This window comes from Moschus berezovskii, chromosome 8 (genome assembly GCF_049115385.1).
Source record: "Moschus berezovskii isolate FMDL1 chromosome 8, NW_MosBer_1.0, whole genome shotgun sequence".
Classification (NCBI taxonomy): domain Eukaryota; kingdom Metazoa; phylum Chordata; class Mammalia; order Artiodactyla; family Moschidae; genus Moschus; species Moschus berezovskii.
In genome coordinates this window covers 98,365,559-98,388,309 of record NC_142467.1, presented here as the reverse complement: position 1 = coordinate 98,388,309, position 22,751 = coordinate 98,365,559, and the positions used below count along the sequence as shown (strand labels likewise).

Below are 22,751 nucleotides of genomic sequence, written 5' to 3'. Positions count from 1 at the left end.
CCCTTGTGGCTTTTGGTTTCAGGTTGGGGACGCCCTTTGGTGGGGTCAGAGGGAACATGAAAGGTGGAAGGGGAACGCAGGTGTACGGAAGGAGGCAGGAAGGGGATGTTCTGCAGGCAGGGGTGGAGCTGCTGGATGAAGGGCCCACTTGTGTCCATGTGCCATCGATGTGTCTTTCATGTGTGTCTGAACTGTGCATGTGTGTCCTGTGTCTATCAATATGTGTCTCGGTAGATGTGTGTGTTGTTCTGTCCTGTGTGTGGTCTGTGTCTGACGAGCGACAGCACACGTGTCTGCCTACATATCTCCTGTGTGTTTTGATGTACCTGTCAGCCTGTGTGTCTGTCTTGGGTCTTTTTAAAAAAAAAATTTTTTTTTTAAGTTTTGGTTGCACTGCACAGCTTACAGGATCTTAGTTCCCTGGCCAGGAACTGAACCCTTGCCTCCTGCATGGGGAGCACAGAGTTTTAACCACTGGACTTCCAGGGAAGTCCTTGTGTCTGTCTTTCTGAATGTGCTGCCTCTGTGTGTGCTGGCAGTTGCTCTCTGTGGGATGTTGTAACAAAGGTGACTAACTGTCTGGTGGCTGGAAGCTGGTAGCTGTTTAGATGACTTTGTGTGTCCCTTGGAAAACCCTGTGAAAAAACCCCTCCCCAACATTCCTGGGCCGGGGAGAGGCAGGTAAAGGCGCGCAAGGTGGGATCCCAAAGTTACAGTGCCCCTTCTGAACAGATCTATTCTTTATTGTCACTTCTACTAACAATACGAGTGTCACTGTTGACAGTGCTTCCTGAGGGGGTTGCTCAGCCAAGCCTGATTGAAGCAGGAGCCAAAGAGGGGGCTAGTGACCCCCTGAACCAGGAGCTCTGGGGTCTTGAGGCCTGGGTCTTCCATCTGAGGTCTCTGCATGGGGAGGGGGTGGCGAGGAGGTAGGCTGGACCCCTCAAGACTCAGGCTCTTCCCCCTAGGAGGAATTCAGACCATTTTCCCCCTGGAGAGACTGAGGTAGGACAGGCTCGGCTGGGTGAGGAAGGGCTTACCCTTCCTGAGCTGAGGGTGGGTGGGGGCCCAGGGACACCCCACATCTGCCACATAGCTTCTTGGGCTGCACATTTTTCCTGGGCACCAGCCAGCAGCTAGAGCACCGGGTGCCATATTTCTTGTACCTGGGATGGGGGTGCAAGAAACCGACATTCAGCAGGCAGGGGGAGCCCAGAAACCACCATAAGGGAGGCACATTCCCAGAGGTGGGTGTTTTCCCAATACCCCATGCTGGCTAAGCGCGGACTCAAGTGAGGACCCCACCCTCAATCCCTCCTTCATTTTGAGGACCTGATACCACAAGCGTTGCAGAGAGGGGTACCATCTTCAGCATCTCTCCATAGAGGGGTCCTCTCGGTCCTACAGGAAGCACAGCGGCGGGGCGCTGAAACGGCAGAGGTCAAAGGGTGGGGGTCAGAGGCCAAGAGCCTGAGCTCAGGAGACCTGTGTGGGATGGGCCTTTTGTGTATGTGTGGGTGGGAGGGGGCTCTCTGTGAAGGCCCTCCCCCCACCCCCACTCCCAGCCAGCCCCAGATCTAAGACAGAGGGAAAGCCAGGAAGGGAGACAGATGGCAAAGCTCAGCAGAGGAGGAAGCTGGGGGTGGGGGTGACTCAGCTTGAGTGGATGGGGGATGCTGCGACTCCTCCTGGATGGGTCTAAATAGGGAAGCAGGATAGGGAGAAAGATAAGGAAGAAAAGAAAATGCTGCCCCCCTGCACCTTTCCCCAGTATTTATAGCTCTTAAGTCTCCAGGACTCACCCAGGGCCTCGCTGCCTCCTGGGTTGGCCTCTGGGCCTCTGGCAGGGCCTGGAGTGGGAGGCCCTGGAGAGCGGCTGCTGCAGGCCAGGCTGGGGAGTAGACAGGGCATTAACACAAAGGGTCTGGATCCTGCCCCAGACAGCCCCCAAATTAAGATTTTTAAATAATATTTATTTATTTAGTTTTGGGCTACACTGTGGCTTGTGGGATCCTAGTTCCCCAACCAGGATAGAACCCATGCCTTCAGCAATGAAAGCGCGAAGTCTTAGCCACAGGACTACCAGGGAATTCCCCCAAATGAAGATTTTTTTTTTTTGCACTGCCCCCCCCCACCATGGGGGCATCAGATATCTGAAAGGCCTGGCCTTGCCCCTCATGAGTAATCATAAACATAATCATTTAAGGAGACAGTAAGCCTATGGCCAGCTTTGCCAGGTTGAAAACTCAATTCTCCTATGTCCTTGCTGTGTGACAAGAGGATTTTATCCTCTCAGTTTCTGCATCTGTAAAGTGGGCTTCACAAGGCCTCAGCGAGTCCATACACACCAAGTGCTGCTACCTCTATGGCTGGTGCCATGTCTGACAAATGGTAGCTATTATCATTGCAGGGAAAACTAACAGAAGCAGCAGCCCCCAGGTATGGTGAGGCCATTTCACTAGGAGAAGACTCTGGCTCAGTCCTGGATTTGACTGGATCATGGCAGAAAGGACAGGAACTGGCATCAGCCTGAGGTCTCGCTCAGAGATGAGGCTGTCTGGACTTCCCTGGCAGTCCAGTGGTTAAGACTCTGCAATGCAGGGGATGAGTGTTTCAGCCCTGGTCAGGGAACTAAGATCCCACATCCCAGAAAAAGTTTTTTAAAAATATAAATAAATTAAAAAAAAAAAGAAGAAAGGCAGTTACAGAGATGAGGCCATTTGTAATGCAGGCCTGGGGTGGTAGTCCATGAGCACATGCCTGGGAGCACCTCCCCACCCTCCAGCACTATTATTATTGTTTAGTTGCTGAGTCGTTTCTCCGACTCTTCTCGACCCCATGGACTGTAGCCCGCCAGGCTCCTTTATCCATTGAATTTCCCAGGCAAAAGAAAACTGGAACAGGTTGCTATTTCCTTCTCCAGAGGATCTTCCCCACCCAGGGATCAAACCCGCATCTCCTGCATTGGCAGGTGGATTCTTCACTACTGAGCCACTAGGGAAGCCCACTGCTATTGTTATTACTTGCACAAATGGTGCCCTTGCCCAGGCCAGCTCCTACCTGTAACTGGGTATGATCTGTAGGCTGGAATCCGGCTTTATCTGAAACTTCAGGGTCACCCCCTCAAAGAGAGGGTCCACTCTTTCTGCGCCCCTCTGGGGGTTTGATTGCTTCCGGGGCCTCCTCTGTGGTTGGGCTGGAGAAGTCGGAGGAGCCCATGGGGGCCCCAGGTTGGGGCTCTGCTGGCTGACTGGGGTCAGCATGTTCTTGGCATCCTTGGCCAGAGGTAGGGGTCCCAGGGTATCCAGGGCCTTCGGCTCCCAGTAGGGCCCCAGGGCCCGGGTGTCCCAGGGGGTCTGGGCCAGCTCCTCTGCTGTCTCTTGGAGGAAGTGCAGGGCGGTGACCGAGTCTTGGTGTGCAGGCCAGAAGGACCTGGGGACAATGGCCGATGTGGTCACCCCATTCCGTGGGCGGCAAGTACAGGGGTCTCAAAGACACGAAGCAGGAACTGCAGAGTCTCTGACCCCCATATGACCCCCCAGTATCCCTGGGGATCAGGATCTCGTCCTTGCAAGTACCAGTAACTAACATTTTGACCCCTGAGTAACCCCAGGAACCAGAGATCATGACCCATTGACCACTGGGCCAGGTGGGGGGAAGGGCTGCTCGTGTACGCACCTGCCGCTGGGTCGGAGGCATCCTGGCGTCCTTGGTGCCTGCCGGATCGGCGGTTCCGGGGGCGTCTCGGGGTTCAGGCAGGGCGGCGCTAGCAGGTCTCGCAGCATGGCGAAGTCCGGGACTGGCTCGGCCTCCATTGCGTCCTAGCCCAGCCCCTCTTCCCAAATCTCGCCTGGCCCCGCCCACGCCGGGCCCACTTGATGAGCCCCACCTGCGTGGGGGGGCCGCTTCTGGCCGAGGGTGCAAGGGGCTCCACCTGGGGGGGCGGAGGGCGGGGCCAGCAGGATTGGGCGCCTCTAGCGGGCGATGTTGGCCACGGGATTCCAAGACTCCACCCTCAGGCCCGCCTGGGTCCCTCTCTCCCTTCCGACTCTGCTCAGACTATCTGATTACCCCTGGTGGCCAAGGGCGGCCTGGGGCCCTCCAAATCCCTCCGCGACGGCGGGGCGGGGCCTTGCCATGCTGATCCTCTGGCTTGCTGAACCTCGCCTTCAGACCTCTCTGCCTCAGTTTCCTGCTGGCCCATCACCGTGTGGTAGGGGAAAGCTGGGGAGGTCTGGAAGGTGCAGCTGTAGACCCCAGGGCCTGCACCCCACCCCCACCAATCCCAAGGACGCTCAAGATGCCAGATATCTGTGAGACAGTTTTATTATCGCTCCAATTAGATTCCACCCGTATCCACACCCCCATTCTCAGGAGCTTGGTTGAGGCGGCCCCATTAAGGGCCCTTGCCCCACCAGAGCTGGGACATGGGATGTCTCTGAAGCCAGGGTTTTGACTTTCTGGGTGCTTCCACCATCTTTCTCGGATCTGTCCGCGCTCTGGGCTGGGCTGGCATTTTGGCTATGTTCTTTCAGTCCTGGCCCTGGGGCCGTCAGTGTCTGGGACCATCCAGCTGCCCGTGTCAGTGGGGCTTGGGGACGTGGCCATCCACATAGAAGTTCCTGGTGATCTTGGGCAGGGTGAATTCGGCCCCTTCCAGCTCAGGCGTCAGCACGATCTGGCAGCCCAGCCGGGAGTTCTCTTGGAGGAGAGGGGCCATATCCAGCATGTCGTCCTCCCTGGAGTAAAGGGCGGCAGCAGTTGTTAATGTCCAGGGGTAGGGGCCAGAAGGGAAGCTCTCCTGCCAGCAGCTGGAAGGGAGAGAAAAGCCGGGGCTGCCCTCTGCTATGGCCTGGGCGGATCCCAGAATGCCGAGGTTCGGCAACCAAACCTTGCAGCTCAGAGCTGGGAGGGGCCACCCTGCTCACCTCTCATCAGGGGGCGGCAGAAGGTCCAGGTGGTCCTCACTCACATACACGTGGCAGGTGGAGCACGCCAAGGAAGCTTCGCAGGCCCCTGGGGGCGGCAAGTGAGGGGCCGTTGGTGAGGGGCCGTGCTTGGGCAAGTGCCATTCAGAGAAGGGCTTTTAAAAAATCCCTTTGTTTCTTATTTTTTGGGGGGTTGGGTGGGGAGCCACACCCTGTGGCTTGTGGGATCTCAGTTCCCGGTCAGCGATCAAACCCAGGTCTATGGCAATGAAAACAACTGGCACACGGAGGAATCCGGTGAATCTCCTGGTTTCACCGTGTGACTCTCATTTCTCCCTCCCAGGCCTGCACGCCCCCTCTGTGCATCCTCCACCCTGTCACTGACTTGGCCGACTGTTGCTGATCTGCACACCGGTTTTGCAAATGGACTTCAGGGTTTCCCCCAAACTCTCCAGCAGGCTGATGACCAGGCTGGGTACCTGGCACCATTAATGAGCGTGGACTGGACTTCAGTGTAGCTGAGAGGGGACAGGCCAGACAGGTTCCTTGTAGCCTGTGAACCCTTGCTGTGACCCTGCCACTTTGCTGGGCTGCCCTGATGCTCCTGAAGGAGGGACCGACTCACTCAGCATCTAGTGCTTCAGCAGGAGAAGGGGTCAGGAAATAAAGGGGTGAAAGGTACATAGTCGAGGGTTTCCTGCTTGCCTCCAGACACATTCCCAAGCTTCTGATTGAGCACTGGGCCCTGTGCTTCCAGATAATGTCCTCTTCCAAAGGGTTTTCGTAGCTAGAATAAAATCCAAACTCCTCACCTCAGTCCTGGAGATTCTCCCACCTCACCTACTTCAGCCACCCCGGCACCCTCGCTCAATTCCTCCATGCCAAGGTCAGCCCCTACCACAGGACTTTGCACTTGGCGTACTCTTGATTTGGAATGCTCTTCTCTCTTGTCTTTCCATAGCTAGGTCCTTTTTGTCTGGGGGCACTGCTCAGTTGTCCTCCAAGTTCCCATCTCCTATTTCTTGTCCTTCCCCCAACTCTTGTTATCTCTTTAAAATTTTCTGGACAACATTTATCACAATCTGAAGTTACCACCATCATTTCTGGGTTTCCCTTGTGCTCTGTCAACTTGCCTTTTCTCTCTGCATTCAGTACTGAGCCTGGGAGGTTGTAGATGCCTCGAGAGATACTTGTTCTAAGTAAACAGGACAGAATTCTCCTTTCTCTTCCAGACAGGTCAGACCATTAGGGTGGAGCTGCAAGACAGCTTTCTGACCCAGCAGACCCTCCCCGTGGGCTGCAGTGACTAAGTTGCCCACCTTCCCTGTCTAGAGAAGAAACAGTCTGGGCCTCGAAACTCAAGTCATCCCCAGGTGTCTTCCTTAGCCCTCTTTCCCAGCTCGTTAATATCCTTACCACATGAGACAGAGATAACCTAATACATCATTCCAACTACTCACTGCACACCAACCACGTGCCAGGTATTACACACCATACACGTGAAGTCTGCTTAATTTTCACAGCAACCCGGTGAGATAGGAACTAAATCATCCTACTTTATAGATGAGGAGGCTGAAAGATGCTAAGTAACTTGCTCAGGGTCACACAGTTTGCAACAGAAACATCTGAACACAGGCCAGGTGCCTCGAAAACCCATGTTCTAATCTTTGTCATGAACTGCCAGCCACTGGATTCCAGAACAGAACTTAAGGTAGGTCTGCCAGGACTACCCCCAATTCTCCGCCCTCCCCCAACCACTGTCTAATGATTAAATCAGCTCCTTATTATATACACCGGGGCTTCTCAGGTGGTGCAGTGGTAAAGAATCTGCCTGCCAATGCAGGAGACGCAAGAGACGTGGGTTTGATCCCTGGGTCAGGAAAATCCTCTGGAATAGGAAATAGCAACCCACTCCAGTATTCTTGCCTGCAAAATTCCATGGACAGAGGAGTCCACGGGGTTGCAAAGAGTCCAACACAACTGAGCATGCACTCATGCCACGCATACATACATACACCCAACACTGTACACTTTTTAAAAGACCACTCTCCCAGTTGCTCATGATATAATTACATGTTTATGCATGGGATTATTGTCCCTATTAGGTTGAAACTGGTGTGGAATGACAAGGGCCTTATCTGCTTTTTTACATTGCTACCTGGCACACAGTATGTGTTCAATATGCACAGAAGAGTAGCACAGATTAGTGGCTAAGATAGGCTGGGTTTGAATCTAGTTTTACCACTTACTTGACCTTGGACCAGGTCTGCTCAACCTGGGGCTCAGTTTCCTCACCTATAAAACAGGATAACATTCTCTCCTATTGCATAATGTTGTCATGAAATAGATTCAATCAGTTAAAATGAGGTAAGTTTGAGTTTGAGTGAACTCCGGGAGTTGGTGACGGACAGGGAGGCCTGGTGTGCTGTGATTCATGGGGTTGCAAAGAGTCGGACACGACTGAGCGACTAAACTGAACTGAACTGAAGGGGCTTAAAGTAACGTCTGCTATTATTATCTTTCCTTTAACAAATAATGATGTAATACCTGTTACATCTAAATACCATGACAGGCAACAGGTAAGTGTGAACAAGGCAAACACGGTTTCTGATCTCATTTAGGGGAGAAACAACAAAGAAGGCAACAAAACAATGAGAAGTGCTATGCAGACAATACAACACACTGATAGGAACAGTTACTGGGGCAGGGGGCTGCAGTTGGGTTGAGAGGGATAAGATTGTCAGGAAGATGACATTTACATCAAGACCTGAAGGATGAGGAGCCAGAAGGTCTGGTGGGAAAGCACTTTTGATGAATCACCAAATGCGAAGGCCCTGAGGCAGGCATGAACTTGGCTATTTGAGGAATGTGGCTAGAAGAGAGGAAGGAAAAAGGAAGAAAATACAAGCTCTTGGCGGGCAGGAGTTTTAGGAACCTCTAGTAAATGCTCAATAAATAACCGCTGAATGAATAAAGATTAAGAGAGCAGGGGATGAGCAGTCTGAAGTTTAACCATGTAGGGTGGGAAGCTGGGCAAGATTAAGTAATGGACAATCCTATCTGACTTGTGGTTTTTTTAAACGAATGAATGAAGATATCTCCAATTCCCTGTGCCCGGCTCCCACCTTCCAGATCCAACCCATGGCGCTGGGCCAGGTGGAGAACATTGTCCCCGACTCTGCCGCTCACCGGAATCCGTTGGCCTGATCGGTCCACGAACACCACGTTCACCCTGGGGACAGATGAGAGTGCAGATGCCTCAACTGGATGATGGGCGCAGGGGCCAGGTGGAATATAGAGTTAGGAACTCATGTTTGGGGCTTGACGGGACATGGAAATAGGGTGATGCAGAAGGGGGAACACAGGGATGAGGCTGTACGACAATGTGGGGACCGGAGGACCCCCGTGGTATTATTAACGGGGATCTTGGCTCCCACACTCACACGTCCCCGGGCCGCTCGGGGCCGCCGGCTTCTTCCACCCCCGCCGGGCGCGAGCCTGGAAAACACGGTTGGGTGAGCTGCCGCGCCGGGCACAGCTGGCGAGCGATGGGTTAACAATGCCCACCCGAAGCTCCCCAGGTACCTGTCGCCCGGAATTTCCTGGCTATCGCTGGCGCCGCCGCCTCCCCGGATCCCCAAAAGCCCCCAGGTCGGCTCCACCAGGCACCCCTGGCAGCCCGCAGCAGGAACCCAGTATTCACACCTCCCCAGGCCACGGAGGCGGCCATGACAGGCATCACGTGACCAGAGACTAAGCATGCGCCTTGGCGCGTTTAGAAGCGACGGCCCTGTAATTACCCGAATACAAGCGCCTTTTTTTTTTTTTTTTTTTGCGTCGCTGCACGCGAAGGGGAGGCGAGTCCAAGGGAGGTTGCCAAATTTGGAGGGCAGTGTGCAGGATCGGATGAGCGAAGACCTGCAGGGCTATCCCAGACCTCCCACCCAGGCACACTGTCCCAAGAACCAGCCGGGTCTGCTTTCTTTAAAACCATTTACTTACAAACTTTAATTCAGCAAAGGTTTGTGTGAGATTGGGGAGGAGACGGCCCCCCGGAGTGGATGTGGACGCCGAGTCAGGGGAGGGAAGCTGGTGGCCCAGCTAGCCAGGGTCACAGCCCAGGGTCACCTCAGGCTAACAGGTCCCGCTGGTGGGAAGGGGCAGAGTTTATCTGCACCTTGTCTTATTTTCCAGCACTGGGCCACAGGGAGGACAGCTCTGGGTGATCTGGCTTGGGGATGACAAGGCAGGGCTCATCTTCAACATGGGGGAGACGACAGAGGCTCAGTGAGATGCACAATGCCCGACAGACAGTAGGACTGCAGGGGGACTGGGTTAAGGTGGCAGAGAAAGCCCACCCCGCACCTAGGCCTGGGCAGAGACGGCTGTTGGGACTGGTTTGCCAAGACCAAAACTTTGGCCTTCTACTGTCCCCACGATCGGGGACCTTGGGTAGAGGGGACCGATCCCCAGGCCAGAGCCATTTGGTCCTGAGTCAAGCTTCCGGAGCTCAGCATCTGAGAGGCTCTGGCCGGCGGGGTCTGGGGCCTGGCTTTTTAAGGCATCAGAGGCGAGGGGACTGTGGTAGGGAACAGGGGACCTGGAGCTGGGGTACAGGCTAGGGAGGGCAGGCCGGGGCAGGAGACAGCCATGCCTGCAACAGTGTGGGAGAAAGAAAAAAGGGCTGAGCCATTTCAAACCGGAAAGTGTGGAATGGAGGCCCAGACATGCTGGGCCTTGAAGGAATCAGAGCTGGAGGGGAGGGAGGGAACATCTTGGATTGTTTAAAAATAATAAAAATTAGAAAAGGAAACCAAAGTCAACTGTCAAAGTTAGAAAAGGGGGGACAGTCTCTGATCCTCACGGGAGGTCAGGAAAACCTCCAAGGCACTCGAAAGGCCAAGATACAGGAGCGACGAGGCAGGAGGGGACTCCCAGAGAGACGGACACAGGCAGACACAGTGGCGGGGGGGCGGGGAGAGAGAGCAGGCTGGTGCCCCTCCCTCTTAAGGCTGCAGGGTTTCCACGCTGGGAGCAGGCCAGAGGTGCAGAGTGCTCCCAGATGCCCCCCGCACTCCTTGGGCTCCTGCTGGTTGGTCAGCAAAGTCTTTCAGAGATTTTTCTATTACCCAAAGGAAAAGAAAACTAACAACAAAACACCAGAAAACCCCAAAGCGATTTGGTGCAGGCCTTTGAGCATCTCCGGCACTGGCCCTTTAGAAAATCCTCTTGCGCTTCAGGTAGGAATCTGCGTAGTGGCCACCAAGGCCCTGGGAGTGCTGGCCCACATAGCTGCCTTCTGGGCTGGGCTCGGGTGAGGGCAGCAGGTGGGCGAAGCTGCGTTTCTGTCCACCCAGTGGGGTCTGGAGACAGAGGGGAATGGGAAGGGCTGGTGGGTCAGGGGCCACCTAGGGGCCACCCCTCCCCAGCCCTGAGGGTCCCCACCCCTTGCCCGTACCTTCAGCAGGTGGCTGTGGCCATTGGGCCCGGGGCCGAGGCCCAGGAGCCCTTCTCCGGAGCCCAGTGGGGAGGAGCCAACCACCTGGGAGAAATGGGAGATGTGGGATAGGAGAGGAAGCACCCCTGGAGCAGAGGTTTCAGGTTCAAATCCTGCCGCTGCCAGTTACGAGCTCTGAGACTGGGGGCTGATCATGTCATCCTTCTGGGCCTCAGTTTCTTCATCTGTGGGTTGGGGCTATATCACCCACACCCTGGGCTGATGGGGGAGGAAGTGAGAGGCCCAGAAGCCTGGGCAGTACTACATGCAAGACATAAGGCTTGAGGAGGACAGCCTGTTTTAGCTCAGCCCTGAGCAAAACTGACCCCTGCCACCCCTCTGGCCATGACACCGAAGGTCACAGGGGCCCCATGCATCCTGGTGGTCCCCGGGGCCCTGTTCTCAGTTGGGGAGGCTCCTCACCTTGTTAAGGTGGCTCTGCTTGAGGCCAGCCTGCAGGCCGCTGGTGAAGTAGGAAGTGGGTGAGCCCGAATAGAAGTGGGAGAGGGGCCCACCGCCACCTCCGCCACCCCGTTCACCAAAGCCACTGGGTGGGGGGGACATCTGCAGAAAGGGGGCTGGCTGAGTAAGACAGATCACTGCAGTATCACCCCCTTTTGGAGGTCCCCCAAACAAGCCTGGGCTTTGGCCCCGAGTGTTGTGACAATGCCAGCAGTGGGGCCAGCCCTCCCTTCCTCCTTCGGGGAACCCCGGGACCACTACCACATGCATGAGCACAGGCTGGCCAACTGCAAGATGAGGTCCAAGTGGAGCAGGGAAGTCACTGCAGCCAAGGCTGCATCCCCAGCCTACTGACTGCCAGATACATGAAGGAAGCCACTGTGAACTCCCAAGACCCAGCTGAAATGCCTAGTGACTACAAAGAACTGCCCCCCCAACCCCCCACCCCACAGGAGAGTGAGAATAATAAAATATTTCCTGTTCTAAGTCACAAAGTACTGGGACTGCTTCTTATGCAGCATGAGTTAACTGATACATCCAGGAGATGGGATGGACAAGGAGGCTCTTACTTTGTGTCGGCTGGGTCCGTGAGGCCCAAGGGTTGGCTCCCGTGGGTGGGAGAAGAGCCGCCGAGGTCCCACATCCTGAATGAGAGTGGGAGAAGCACACTGAGTGTGGGGGGCGGGGGGAGGTCTCTATAACCAACCTCACCCCAATTCAGTTCCACAGCACAGCTGTCACTGGGGAAGTCTGCCTCCTCCAGGAGGGGGCAGATGCTAGTGCCTGGGGCAAATGCAGCAAGCAGGGTGGGGCAGTGACACAGAAGCGTTGCCTGGTCCCAGGGGGTGGACCTGGACCTGGACCCCAGAGGGCTGTGAAGGTGTGAGGCAGGAGCTTGGCATCTTTAAGGCAAGCAGGGCACCCAGGTGTGAACTCTTGTGGTTTCTGTATTTTGTCACTGGCATTTATCTTGGTTATTTTTAAAAAAATACAATGTGGGCCAAACACAATCACATGTGGCCAATCTGCAACATCTGGCCTAGAAGTCAGAACCATAGAAGAAGCAGTTCTCCAGGGACTGAGATGGGGACTGCAAAGGGGAGCAGTGAGAAGGACAGACAGACAGCGAGGAGGCTGAGCCCTTGTCTGTTAAGGAGAAGTAGACGTGTGGCCACAAGCCTCTTGGGAGAGAAAGACTGACTGACAGAAAGCAGGGTGTGATGATGCGCAGAGACAGACAGACAAGACTTGAGCGCAGGGACCACGTCTGGCATGCTCTCTCCTGTCTCCCATGCACTCAGCCCAGCCCAGCACAGTCAGTATTAAGGTGTTGGACTGGAGAACAACGTGCTCTCTGGGGACACAGGGCGTTTGGGAGGGCTACCCCAGGGTGGCTGCATATACTTACTGAGGGGTATTCGAAGCCATAACTGTCGGGCAGCCCTGGTTCGGGGGGTAGGCGGGTGCTGGAGAGGGGGCTGAGCAGGCGGGACTTGAGCTGGAAGGCTTTGCTGCTGCTGCTGCCACCTCCACCACCACCTCCGGGGGCTGGGGGGTGAGGCAGGGGGCCCTCAGCTGGGCGGCGGCTTCTCCCAGCGCCTCCCCAGCCCCGGGCCTCCTTACCCGCCAGGTTGCTGGCTGGGAGCAGGCTGTGTAGGTTCAGGTAGGGATTCAGGGGTATCCGGAAGTCCTTGGGGGGCTCCCCCAGCAGAGAGACCTGTGGTGGGAGGGCTAGATTCATGAGGGCCCCTGGCAGAGGGGAGCTCAAAGGGCAGGAGGCTGGGGTGATGGCTGGGCACTGAGTAGGGGCCTTACCCCAGGAGGCGTTGGCAGAGGCCCGCTGTCTTTCTGGAGGCCTCTGAGGCCTGCGCCTCGGAGCCCCACGGGGGCGGGGGGTGGAGTAAGCTGGGGTGCTGGGGGACCCAGGCCCATGGGTTCCCGGTCAGCCCCAGAAGGGCCGAGCAGTGGCGGCAGCAGGGGTGGTGGCTTCCCTCGCCGGGGTGGCAGCTCAGGGGGCAGGCCCCCTCCTACAGAGAGAAGAAGGGTGTCAGCAGCCCAACTGCACAGGACCCCTCCTGGGGCCCGGGAGCCTCTGTTTGGACCAGGGCCACTACGTTTCGGACACTGAGCAGCATTCTCGAAGTCCATCAACTCCCAGGACGTCCGCAGCTCCCCAAGGAGGTAGGTACCATATGCTCAACTGACAGGTGGGGACTTAGACAGGTTAGGCCACTTGCCCAGAGCTGCACAGCTGGGAATGTACCACACCCAGGGAGGAGAGGGAAGGGGAAGTGGGATGAAGCCCAGAGAAATGGGGAGGAGGGAGTTGGCATTACCTGCAGACAGCTCCCCGAGGAGGGGGTTGGCCGGCTGGGCCCCAGGCTGGAGAGTGCCCAGAGGAGAGTCTCCCAAAATCCCAGGTTTCTAGGGACAGAGGATAATGAGCTGGAGATGAGACGCTCAGGCCCAGCCCACAGTCAATCACAGGCAGACACACAGGGCATCTCCCAATGTCTGTGACACCCTGGCCATTACCTACCCGTCAACAGTGACCGGGGCCCTCCTGCATGCCAGGGCCTGCCCAGGTGCTGGGGAGACCCTGGGACCATGGGCCATGCTCAACGGGTCAAAGCCTGTCACCCACAGTCAGTCACTGTCAGCAAGTCACATAGTGATGTCCACCAGTTCACACCTAGTCCCGTTGCTGATTATCACAGACGCACAGCATCTAACACACACAACCACCCTGATTGGAGATGCAGTGTGTGACGGCCACACATAGATTCAGTCATTCTTATTCACACAACAGCCCATGCCCACAACCTCACCTGTCAGTTACCATCAGACACACCCGAGCCACATCAGATTCACCTGAGTGAAAAAACTGGACAGGGTGGTGTGTGTTTCTGTGTGTGTGTGCTGTCATTTCAGTCCTGTCCAACTCTGTGACATTAAGGACTGTAGCCCACCAGGCTTCTCTGTTCATGTGATTCTCCAGGCAAGAATACTGGAGTGGGTTGCTGTGCCCTCCTCCAGGGCTCTTCTCCACCCAGGGACTGAACCTGCGTCTCTTAAGTCTCTTGAGTTGGCAGGTGGGTTCTTTACCACTAGCGACACCTGTGTGTGGTATGTCAGTTTTTCCGTGTGCGTGTTGAGGGGGTGAGGACAAGAGGCCCCTCTATTCCCCTGTGGGGCCTCGGCTTTCACTGAGTCACTTCCTGAGCACCTGCGAACTAGGTCCTCAGGGACACAGTCTGAGGGCCCATAGCTGGTAGATGGTAAGCTATCCCTTGGCAGAAGAAGCAGTGTGGGAAATGGAATCATGAGGGGCTGGGGGATATGTGTGAGGAGGGAGCCTGTGGCCCACAAGCCTGAGGTTACCTTCTGATTCTGGGTCTGGAGGGCAAGCTGCAGCAGCGCCGTGGACAGGGCGGGCCCGTTGAGCAGTGGCATGGCCGGGGGCGCGCCCAGAAGGCCTAGGGGAAGACCCAGAAAATGAAGTGGTCCAAGGGTGGAACCTCTGCTCCCACCCCACCCCCCGAGAAAACACAGCGCCAGGCCCATTGAGAACATGAGGACAACTGACATGCCCCAAGAAACAGCCTGGGTGATGAGTTTCCCCCTCACCCCCCAGGGAAGGACAGTCCCTCTTCCATGACCCTGCCCCCTTGCAAGGGACTCAGGGCACCAGCTCCCTTGGGGAGCGTCATCCCAGACCCTCTTTGTGGGCTCATGTCACTCAGAACTCTTGACAGCAAGAGTCCAGGGAAGTGCCCAGTTCTAAGAGTGCTGGGCCCCCCTTGCCTTACCCTGCTTGCCACCCGCGCCGCCATGGAGCAGGGGGTTGAGCAGCAGCTGGAGGGAAGCGGAGGGCCCCAGGTTGTTGAGCAGCTGCAGGATGTTGGGCTCTGGCAGCAGCCCTTTGCCCCGATTGAGGGCCTGCAGAGAGGATCAGAGGGGCAGTTCAGAGCCCTGCCTGACTCCTTGGTTCCCCCATGCCCCTCCTCTGGGGCACCTGCCCCCCCGGCATGCACTCACCGTGGCCTGCGCAGCAATAAGAGCAGCCAGCATGCTGCGGCCAGGGGGCCCGGGGGCACAGAAGGAGACGCGCAGATGGCTCCCTCCCAGGGCCAGACCGTCCGCCCGCTGCTGGGCCTCCTCCGCCATCTCTGCTGTCTCGTACTCCAGCACAGCGAAGCCCTTCAGCTGCCCATCCTGGCCATATGCCAGCTGTGGAGGGGAGAGGCAGTCGTGAGCACCACGGTGGCAGTGACCACCATCAACTGAAGTGACAGCTGTGACCAGATGAGGATTCTGATGACAGTAACCCTCCAGAGAGAGAATGGACTCTGGGCCCTGCGCTGCCCTGCGCCCTGTTCCTGTGTTAACTCATCGAACCTTCTCAACAGCCCTGGGAGGCTGTATCCTGCCCATTATTCAGAGGGGACAACTGAGGCTCAGAGAGGTCAGCATGCTCAAGGTCACCCTGCTGGTGGGAGGGCAGAGCCAGGCTCCCAACTGGTCAGAGCCACCAGGCCTTGCTCCAGTGCCTCTTGGGGACGTTGCCTGGGTTCTCGGAGTACACGCTACAGGGCCTGGAGAGGAGGGGCTGGCGGGAGAAGCAGGTAGCTCTGGAGTTCAGCCCGACTGCACACCTCAGGCCGAGGATGCTAGAGGTGCAGCTGGGAAGGGCACACAGTCTGATGGTGAGGTAGATGGTCACTGAGCTTGGGTTTGAGGCTGGTAGTGCTGGGCAGGAGGGTGGGGTCACACAGCCAGTGTGTGGCAGAAAGAGATGTGATCACAAGTGAGCCAGAGGCCCCTTCACCTGCCTTAAGAGCAGTCATTTGGTACTTCAGGCCCTCAGCCCTCAATCCTGGGGGAGGATGTATTCCAGGCCTTTTTTTTAAAATTTTATTAGCTATGCTGCATAGCATATGGGATCTTAGTCCTAACCAGGGATCAAAGCCACACCCCTTGCATTGGAAGAACAGCATCTTAACCACTGGACTGCCAAGGAAGTCCCTATGTTCCAGGATTGAGGCTGTTTTGGAGATAAGCAGAGGGAGCCAAACATGCCCTATGTTATGTATCAGCCACCCGCAGCGGGTTCTGGGGAACCCTGGAAACCAAGCTTGAGAATAGCTCTCAGCTTCTCAGCAAGATGCAAAGAGGAAGGCCACAGATGACCCCATGTCAGTTTAGCTCAGATAACAAGACTCTTGGTTTTCAGGGTGTTGTGGCTGCTAGACACTTGTCCAGGGCTCTCCCAGGGTGGGCAGATCCTGGGAGAGCATCTGGCTGGGCCCCACACGCCCGTGGGCCAGGGGCCACAGGTGCTGTTTCACTGCACCCTGGATACAGGTGGTCTCGGCACACCCATTTTGCAGCTGAAGTAACTCCCTGCAATTCGGAAGACTCCAGTTCAATCCCTGGGTTGGGAAGATCTCCTGGAGAAGGGATGGTTACCCCCCAGTATCCTTGCCTGGAGAATTCCATGGAGAGAGGAGCCTAGCGGGCTACAGTGCGTGGGGTTGCCGTGAGTTGGACATGACTGAGCAACTAACACTACTACATAGCACTCAAAGTTTTTTAAGCAACTTTGCAACAAAACGAACCAATTAAGATATGTAGGGACTTCCCTGGCAGTCAGGGCTCCGGACTTCCACTACAGGGGGGCAAGGGTTTGATCCCTGGTTAGCAGTGAACTAGGATCTCACTAGTTCTGTGCAGCCAAAAAAAAAATTTTTTTTAATGAATAAATACTAATGACATGTATATTTGTTTGTTGTTTAGCTGCTAAATTGTGTCCAACTCTTTTGCGACCCCATGGATTATAACCTGTCAGGCTCCTCTGTCCATGGGATTTCCCAGACAAGAATACTGGAGTGAGTTGCCATTTCCTTCTCCAGGGGATCATCTCACCCAGGGATGGAACTTGCATCTCCTGCTTGGCATGTAGATTCTTTACCAGTGAGCCACCTGGGGAGACACACACACAGACACACACACACACACAGACACACACACACACAGACACACACACACTCTGAACTGTTGATAAATGACAGAGTGAATCAGACTAGGCTGCTATGGGCTTTCCTTCACGTTCTCCTCTTGATCGTGTTGGAAATAAAATGCCCCCTGACACGGGCAGCAAACTCCTTTATGGGGGGCGGGGGTGCCCAGTTAAGAGCGTGGGTCAGCTGCCTGATCTTCACTCCCAGTCCTTCTCTTTCTGGCCAGCTTGGGGAGGTCACTGCAAGTGCCCATCCATGGCCCCTGGTTTCCTCATCTGTAAGATGAGACCATCAGCTGGATCCATTGGGCAGGGTGGCTGTGGGTGGGGGCCCAGCGCCCACTGGCCCAGGTAGGGCAAGTCTGGCCTTCAGCCCACCTCTAGTAAGCACTTCACCTTCGCCGCTGGCCAGGCCCTGCACCAAGGCCTGGATGGGCTGCTTCTCACAATCACATCCATCTCATCCGATGAATACAGAAAGCAGTCAAAGGGCAACCGAGGCCATGTGGCTCCTAAATAGGGGATGGAGGCTCAGACTTTGACTCGTTTAACTCCCAAGCCCAGGCTCTGTTCAACAAGGATGCCCTGTGTGACTGGGCTCCTCGGAGGTGGTCACCTCCCGGCTGGGGACTCAACACATATATAAGCAGGGGATTGAGTGAGCAACCATTCACAATAACCCAGTCACAAAGCAGGACCAGATCCCTTCTGAGATGGGGACAGCCACGCACACAGAGAACCTGTAACTGGTCATGGCCTTGCCGCCTTCAATCTCCAGTCAGTGACTGCTGACTGTAAGTATATGTCACCTGTGTCCTGAGTCCCATGCAGGGCCTGGTACACAGTAGGGGTGCTGCAAAAGCAGCAGCGAGCAAGGAGTGGGGTTCCTACCAACACCGGTTCCCCGGCACCAACACCCACGGCAGCAGACCTGGGCTCTGAGCCCATATCCCAGCCTCCTCCAGGGTGGCCTGGGCTTCCTGGACTGGCTCTGCCCATCCTGGCTGGCTGTTCGGGGATGTGTCAGCTGATCCCCCCATTTATCCTCAGTGTGTCCCCACCTGAAAGCACAGGTGACACCTGCCCCTCTGGGCCATTACAGGCAGCGTGGAGAGAGAGTAGTTAAGCCCAGTGTGTGCTGAAGGAATGTCCACTTTGGGGGCCTGGGGGCTCTCACCCCACTGCACCTGTCACAGGGTTAGGCACCCTTACAGAAGGGCCTGACAAGTGAGACTGGAATGAACCAGGGATCGTTTTCCTATACCACCGCATGAGGGCTGAATCTCTACTTACAAGGGTAGGAAGGAAACCAAGAATCAGACAGTGAGTGACCTGTCTGGGGCCTCGGGGCAGGGCTGGGATGTGACCATGTGTGACTTGCAGTGAGCTCTTCCAGTGGCCTCCCTGATGCTGGCCCTGGGGTCTGGAGGCATGAGCACAGGGGTGGATGTGAACGCAGGGTAAGCGCATCTCAAAGCTTTTTTTTTCCCACAAAAGTAGCCTTGTTTGCATTTTTCAGGGGGAGGTTAAGCAAGTCGCCAGAGGGTGCGCAGCGATCTGAACCCCAGCCATCTGGCTCCTAGCTGGGCTGTCACCCACTGTACCACATGGCCTTTTGAACAAGAACACCATTCAAAGTGGCCGCACCGCTGCCTTACTGAAAGGGAACCCAGAAGACTGGAGAGAGGAGGTGACTCACACGGCCCCTCTGAGGTGCTCTGGGCTTCGCAGCTCCCCCAGGTCCCTGCACCGGGCACCGGGCTTACCTGGCAGAAGGTGGGGGTGTGAACGGCTGACAGCGCCCGGCGCAGGGCATCCACATCACTGAAGCCGGGCGGCAGGTGGTCAACACAGAGGCAGCGGGAGTGGAGCAGGGCAGGTGTCAGCTGCCCGGCATCTGTCCAGTGCACGTAGAGGGTGCGTGGGCCCAGGGGCTTGCCCAGCAGGTCTGACTTGGCGCGGGCAGCCGAGTCCTTCTTCATGTACTCGGCGAAGCCATAACCCTTGGAGTGACCGGTGCGCTCACTGTAGACCAGGAAGCAGCGCTCCAGGCTGCCGAAGGGCCGCACCAGCTCCTCAAACTGCTGCTGCGTGAGGCTGGGGGGTAGGTTGGCCACACAGAGCAGGGCGTCTGTGGGCTGCAGCTGCACCGAGAGCTCCCGCTCCCGCAGGCGGCTCTGATGGAAGGCGCTGATGGCGGCCTCCGCCTGCTCCCCATTCAGCAGTGTCACAAAGGCTGCGGCGGGTGGGAGCATGGGGTCAGTAGAGCCCCGAGGGCCTGCGCCTCTACCCCATGTCTGCCTACACCCACCTCCCTCTAAACCACACGTGGCCTCAGGAATACTGAACCACCAGGACATCATGGGCACCAGCAGACTGGAATAGTCGCCAGCTGTGAGCAACAATAGCCAATGTCACCTGGCTCCTCCAGGCTTGCTCCTTACAACCCATGGTGATGCTCACCCACTGGGGGCCTGGTCCCATCCTAAGAATTACTGTGTTGGCTAAAAAGTTCATTTGGGCTTTTCCACAAGATATGCCACATGGGGTAGTAGTGGTTACCCATGTGGTCCCTGGAGCCTGGGTTTCAACGCCAGCCCCTGAGTGGCTCTGAAGTCTGTCTCCTCCTTTGCCAAATGGGAATAACTTCCTCCTCACAACCACTATCTTTCCAGCAAGGAAATGGGCACAAGGCAGTGCCCTGCTCAAGTGGAAGAGCCTGGACTTGAACCCCGGCAGGCTACCTCCCAGGCACCCACAGTTTTTCAGATGTTTTAATGCGTCTGGCTTCACAGACAACTCCAACAGGCCATGTCCAATTTGCTGGTGAGAAAACCGAAGCTCGGGAGGGTAAGTCACTTGCCTGTGGCCAAACAGTGAGGACAGACCAGGACAAGAACCCAGGACTCTTAGCCTCCAGGGCCCAAGATCTTAACCATGACCCCAGACCACGAAGTAGGTCTCGAGGGGTCACCTATCCTCAGTTCCTTCTCATCCATGTTACAGACTTCAGGCAAAGGCCCTGGCAGGTTTAACACCCGGCATGATGCCTGGTGGACACAGATATCCTCCTATGTTGGGGGCCAAGACCAGTCCCTGTTCTCAGAGAAATGACTACCATGTGGAGGCAGGTGAGTGGGTCAGTAGTGACAGCCTAGGGTGGTCAGTGCTATGATGGGGTATGGGGTGTGCTTGGGCACTGGGAGAAGCTTCCCTGAATGGAAGAGACGTTAAAAACAGAGGGAACAGCCTGGAACCTGTTCCAGGATCCTGTACTTCTTTGCAAGGTAATATCAGGAGGAACTCAGACAGGTTGTGAGGAGACAGAAGAATGATCAGGGTTAGGACCAGGTTTGATCAGATTTGCAATCAGATCAGAGCTGGCTGCTCAGGGGAAGGTAGGCAGGGGAGTGAAATCGTGGAGGCAGAGAGGCTAGAGGGAGGCCGTCATTTTGGTAGGCATGTCTCCGAGACCCAGGGCAGGACAGACTGTTGCCCCAGTCTGTCCCTCATCTTGGGTGCCCATCATGGGGCAACCTTGCTGTTTCTCTTCCAGGCTACCCAGCAGATACCTGGGCACTGGGGACCCCATCCCAAACATTCCCTCTGCCGGCCAGTCCCCCAGGCCTGTCTGATCTTCTTTAAGTCCTCCAGAATAACTGGTGCCCTTCCAATCCCTTGGTTCCCATCTGGTTCATGGCCCCCCTCTCTCTGCTGAACGTTGGGCCTGAAGTTCAGGAGACACTGGGCCAGGACTCTCCAGCTTCAGGGACTGTCATCACCTGCCACTAGCCCACCCCACCCCAGCCCAGGGTCCCACAAACCTGTCCCTTTGTACTTGTCCACAAAGCAGTACTTGAGCTCATAGTCGCTGAGCAGGTCGTGCACCTCCTGTGGAGACAACCCAAAGGACAGGGAATCATGGAGAAATGAAGAGAGCAACCCAGTGGCACGTTCACGTGGACCAGCTATGAACACAGGTCAATCACCAGCCCATTTTACAAGTGAGGAAATGGAGTTTCAGAGCAGTAGCTTGCCCAAGGCCATTGCAGCCATACCTGGCAGGGCTGGGAGGCAGAGCTCAGCTGTAGAGCCCATGCTTTTAACCAACACAACATGCTTTTATTAGAGAGTCAGGTCGGTCTGAGTTCAAGACCCAGCTCCGCCCACAGGGAAGTTGTATAACCCGTCTGAACCTCAGTTTCCAAGACTGACTCTTTCCAACAACCCTGCAAATAGAGTATTAACAAGTCCATTTTGTAGATGAGGAAACTGAGGCTCAGAGAGGTGAAGGAAATTGTCAAAGGTCAAGCAGCTGGTCATGGCACAGAAGTGGGAATGCCACCCCTGGGTACCTGACTGGGGACCCTGTGTACTTCATAAGCCCAACATTGTGTGGCTTCACATGCCTACCCATCCCCTCCTACTGACAGCCTCCTGCAAGCCAGTTGCAGAGGCGAGGCTCTGGGGCCTTTTAGTGCCAGACATACTGTGCACCCTGCAGGAGATAAGGAACGTTTCCGGCTGGGAGATGGTGGGCAGTAGGAGGATGACTGACTCTAGAAACACCTGTCTCAGGTCTGTCCCCAAGTCACACCCTTCCCAACACTCCTAGGGTCCCACCACCATGGGCAGAGAGAGCCAGTGGCAGGTGTCCTGGAGGGGCCAGGGAGCAGGGATTCTCCACAGCAGGGACAAAGGACCCATTCCATTGCTGAAGGGCAGGGCAGACCAGGTTCAATCTTCCTGGGTCCAAAGAGCACTGGGAAGTCCTGCCCCATCTGGCGCCAAGAGAAGGGCACCCCTGGATTACCAAGGATCAGCCAAGGAGGGCTAGATGAAACAATGCCTCCTCCTTTTCTGAAGGTCTGTGGCATGGGGACAGGAGATGACTCCATTTTTCCAAATTAATCCTGAGGCTTTTGAGGAAAAAAGACCCCTGGGGCTGCCTTAACTTCCGATCTACCCCTAAAAGGAATTCAAAAACGCTTGCTATGGAAAGGCACATTCTAGTCAACCATGAAGCTTATGGATATGAGATCCCACAACTCCATGCTAGAACCGGAAGCAACTGGCGCCCCTGATTCCACTGTCCCAATCTGGCTGTCCATTCACTAGCCCCGCAACATGGCCAAAGCTGCCCGCCCCCTTCCATTCCCCGCCCCCTTCAACCACTTGGCTCCTTCCGAGCCTCTGGTCGCCCCTAGCAACGTCCTCCCTCAGTCCAAAGTTGGTTTCTCCCTCCATCTCCGACCCCCTACGTCCCGCTCTTGGTCTCTCCCGAGCCCGCGTGGATCCCGCGCTTGGACTCACCCGCCGACGACCCCCCCCCGGGCACGCCTGCGTTGGTGTCGCCCGGTTCCCCCCGCGCACGCGCACGGTGGTATTTCCCGCCACGCTCCCACACGGCCCCCCCCATACCTGGTTGGTCACGTCCCCCGGGAGGCCCCGGATCAGTATCTTGCGGCGGTTACGGAACTGGCGCTCGGTGTGTTCCAGGCGTTTCCGGATCTCCTCTGGATCTAGCGGCGGCAGTTCTTCTTCAGGCGCCCGGCGCTCCGCGGCATCACCAGCCTCAACGTCGGCCCCAGCCTCTGGGCTCAGCGGCGGCCGGTGAGTAACGGACACGTCGGCCGCCATCTTGGGAAACCCGGCGCCTTCTGGGACCAGCGAGCCGGGGCGGAGCGGCATAGAGCGGCAACGAGGGCGCGTCCGCCGATTGGCCAAGAGAAGCCCCGCCTCCCCTCGACTCCTTCAGCCCATTGGGTAAGGCCCGGCCCGCCTCTCGGTGTTCAAGCCCTGTCTGGGCACTACAGGCTCCGCCCTTTTCCGCTATCGCGATGTC

General features: G+C 56.4%; 3 protein-coding genes across 5 annotated transcripts; all 3 read right to left on the bottom strand.

Annotated features, from left to right (window-relative positions):
• Nucleotides 1–1,036: 1,036 nt before the first annotated feature.
• ZGLP1 (zinc finger GATA like protein 1) lies at nucleotides 1,037–3,846 on the bottom strand. Its single transcript, XM_088838393.1, has 5 exons — nucleotides 3,679–3,846; nucleotides 3,061–3,432; nucleotides 1,803–1,891; nucleotides 1,333–1,426; nucleotides 1,037–1,166 (listed from the first exon to the last, which is right to left on the bottom strand). Exons 1-5 carry the CDS (start codon nucleotides 3,813–3,815, stop codon nucleotides 1,037–1,039), a joined length of 822 nt encoding a protein of 273 aa, XP_088694519.1. The 5' UTR covers nucleotides 3,816–3,846.
• A 464-nt stretch (nucleotides 3,847–4,310) lies between these two features.
• Nucleotides 4,311–8,829, bottom strand: FDX2 (ferredoxin 2). 2 transcript variants are annotated; one of them, XM_088839018.1, is made up of 5 exons: nucleotides 8,514–8,829; nucleotides 8,372–8,426; nucleotides 8,118–8,160; nucleotides 4,929–5,016; nucleotides 4,311–4,739 (listed from the first exon to the last, which is right to left on the bottom strand). In XM_088839018.1, the coding sequence occupies exons 1-5, from the start codon at nucleotides 8,687–8,689 to the stop codon at nucleotides 4,583–4,585; spliced, it is 519 nt and encodes a 172-aa protein (XP_088695144.1). In that variant the 5' UTR covers nucleotides 8,690–8,829; the 3' UTR covers nucleotides 4,311–4,582. The 2 variants fall into 2 exon arrangements, with proteins under 2 accessions (XP_088695144.1, XP_055285603.1); XM_055429628.2 differs by having other exon boundaries at nucleotides 8,054–8,160; nucleotides 8,514–8,805.
• Nucleotides 8,830–8,907: 78 nt separating this feature from the next.
• Nucleotides 8,908–22,597, bottom strand: RAVER1 (ribonucleoprotein, PTB binding 1). Of its 2 annotated transcripts, XM_055429626.2 has the most exons (14): nucleotides 22,328–22,597; nucleotides 20,731–20,797; nucleotides 18,673–19,142; nucleotides 14,926–15,117; nucleotides 14,697–14,826; nucleotides 14,269–14,363; nucleotides 13,224–13,311; nucleotides 12,703–12,914; nucleotides 12,511–12,604; nucleotides 12,296–12,435; nucleotides 11,457–11,531; nucleotides 10,849–10,989; nucleotides 10,387–10,470; nucleotides 8,908–10,291 (listed from the first exon to the last, which is right to left on the bottom strand). In XM_055429626.2, exons 1-14 carry the CDS (start codon nucleotides 22,595–22,597, stop codon nucleotides 10,145–10,147), a joined length of 2,205 nt encoding a protein of 734 aa, XP_055285601.2. In that variant the 3' UTR covers nucleotides 8,908–10,144. The 2 variants fall into 2 exon arrangements, with proteins under 2 accessions (XP_055285601.2, XP_055285600.2); XM_055429625.2 differs by having other exon boundaries at nucleotides 12,296–12,604.
• Between the last annotated feature and the right edge of the window lie 154 nt (nucleotides 22,598–22,751).

Bases quoted from the DNA above. Each gene is read 5' to 3' on its own strand.
- RAVER1 (XM_055429625.2), bottom strand. From the start codon at position 22,597: ATGCCGCTCCGCCCCGGCTCGCTGGTCCCAGAAGGCGCCGGGTTTCCC. The intron at 19,143-20,730 runs GTTTGTGGGACC...CACCCGCCGCAG, and splicing joins GGACAAGTACAAAGGGACAG to CCTTTGTGACACTGCTGAAT. The intron at 10,292-10,386 runs GTACGGGCAAGG...CTCTGTCTCCAG, and splicing joins GCCACAGCCACCTGCTGAAG to ACCCCACTGGGTGGACAGAA.
- ZGLP1 (XM_088838393.1), bottom strand. From the start codon at position 3,815: ATGGAGGCCGAGCCAGTCCCGGACTTCGCCATGCTGCGAGACCTGCTA. The intron at 3,433-3,678 runs GTGCGTACACGA...CATTGTCCCCAG, and splicing joins TGCCTCCGACCCAGCGGCAG to GTCCTTCTGGCCTGCACACC. The intron at 1,892-3,060 runs GTAGGAGCTGGC...TCTACTCCCCAG, and splicing joins CAGATCATACCCAGTTACAG to CCTGGCCTGCAGCAGCCGCT.
- FDX2 (XM_055429628.2), bottom strand. From the start codon at position 8,667: ATGCCTGTCATGGCCGCCTCCGTGGCCTGGGGAGGTGTGAATACTGGG. The intron at 5,017-8,053 runs GTGGGAGCCGGG...TGCCGCCCCCAG, and splicing joins CCATGGGTTGGATCTGGAAG to GGGCCTGCGAAGCTTCCTTG. The intron at 4,740-4,928 runs GTGAGCAGGGTG...CCTTTACTCCAG, and splicing joins CTGCCGCCCCCTGATGAGAG to GGAGGACGACATGCTGGATA.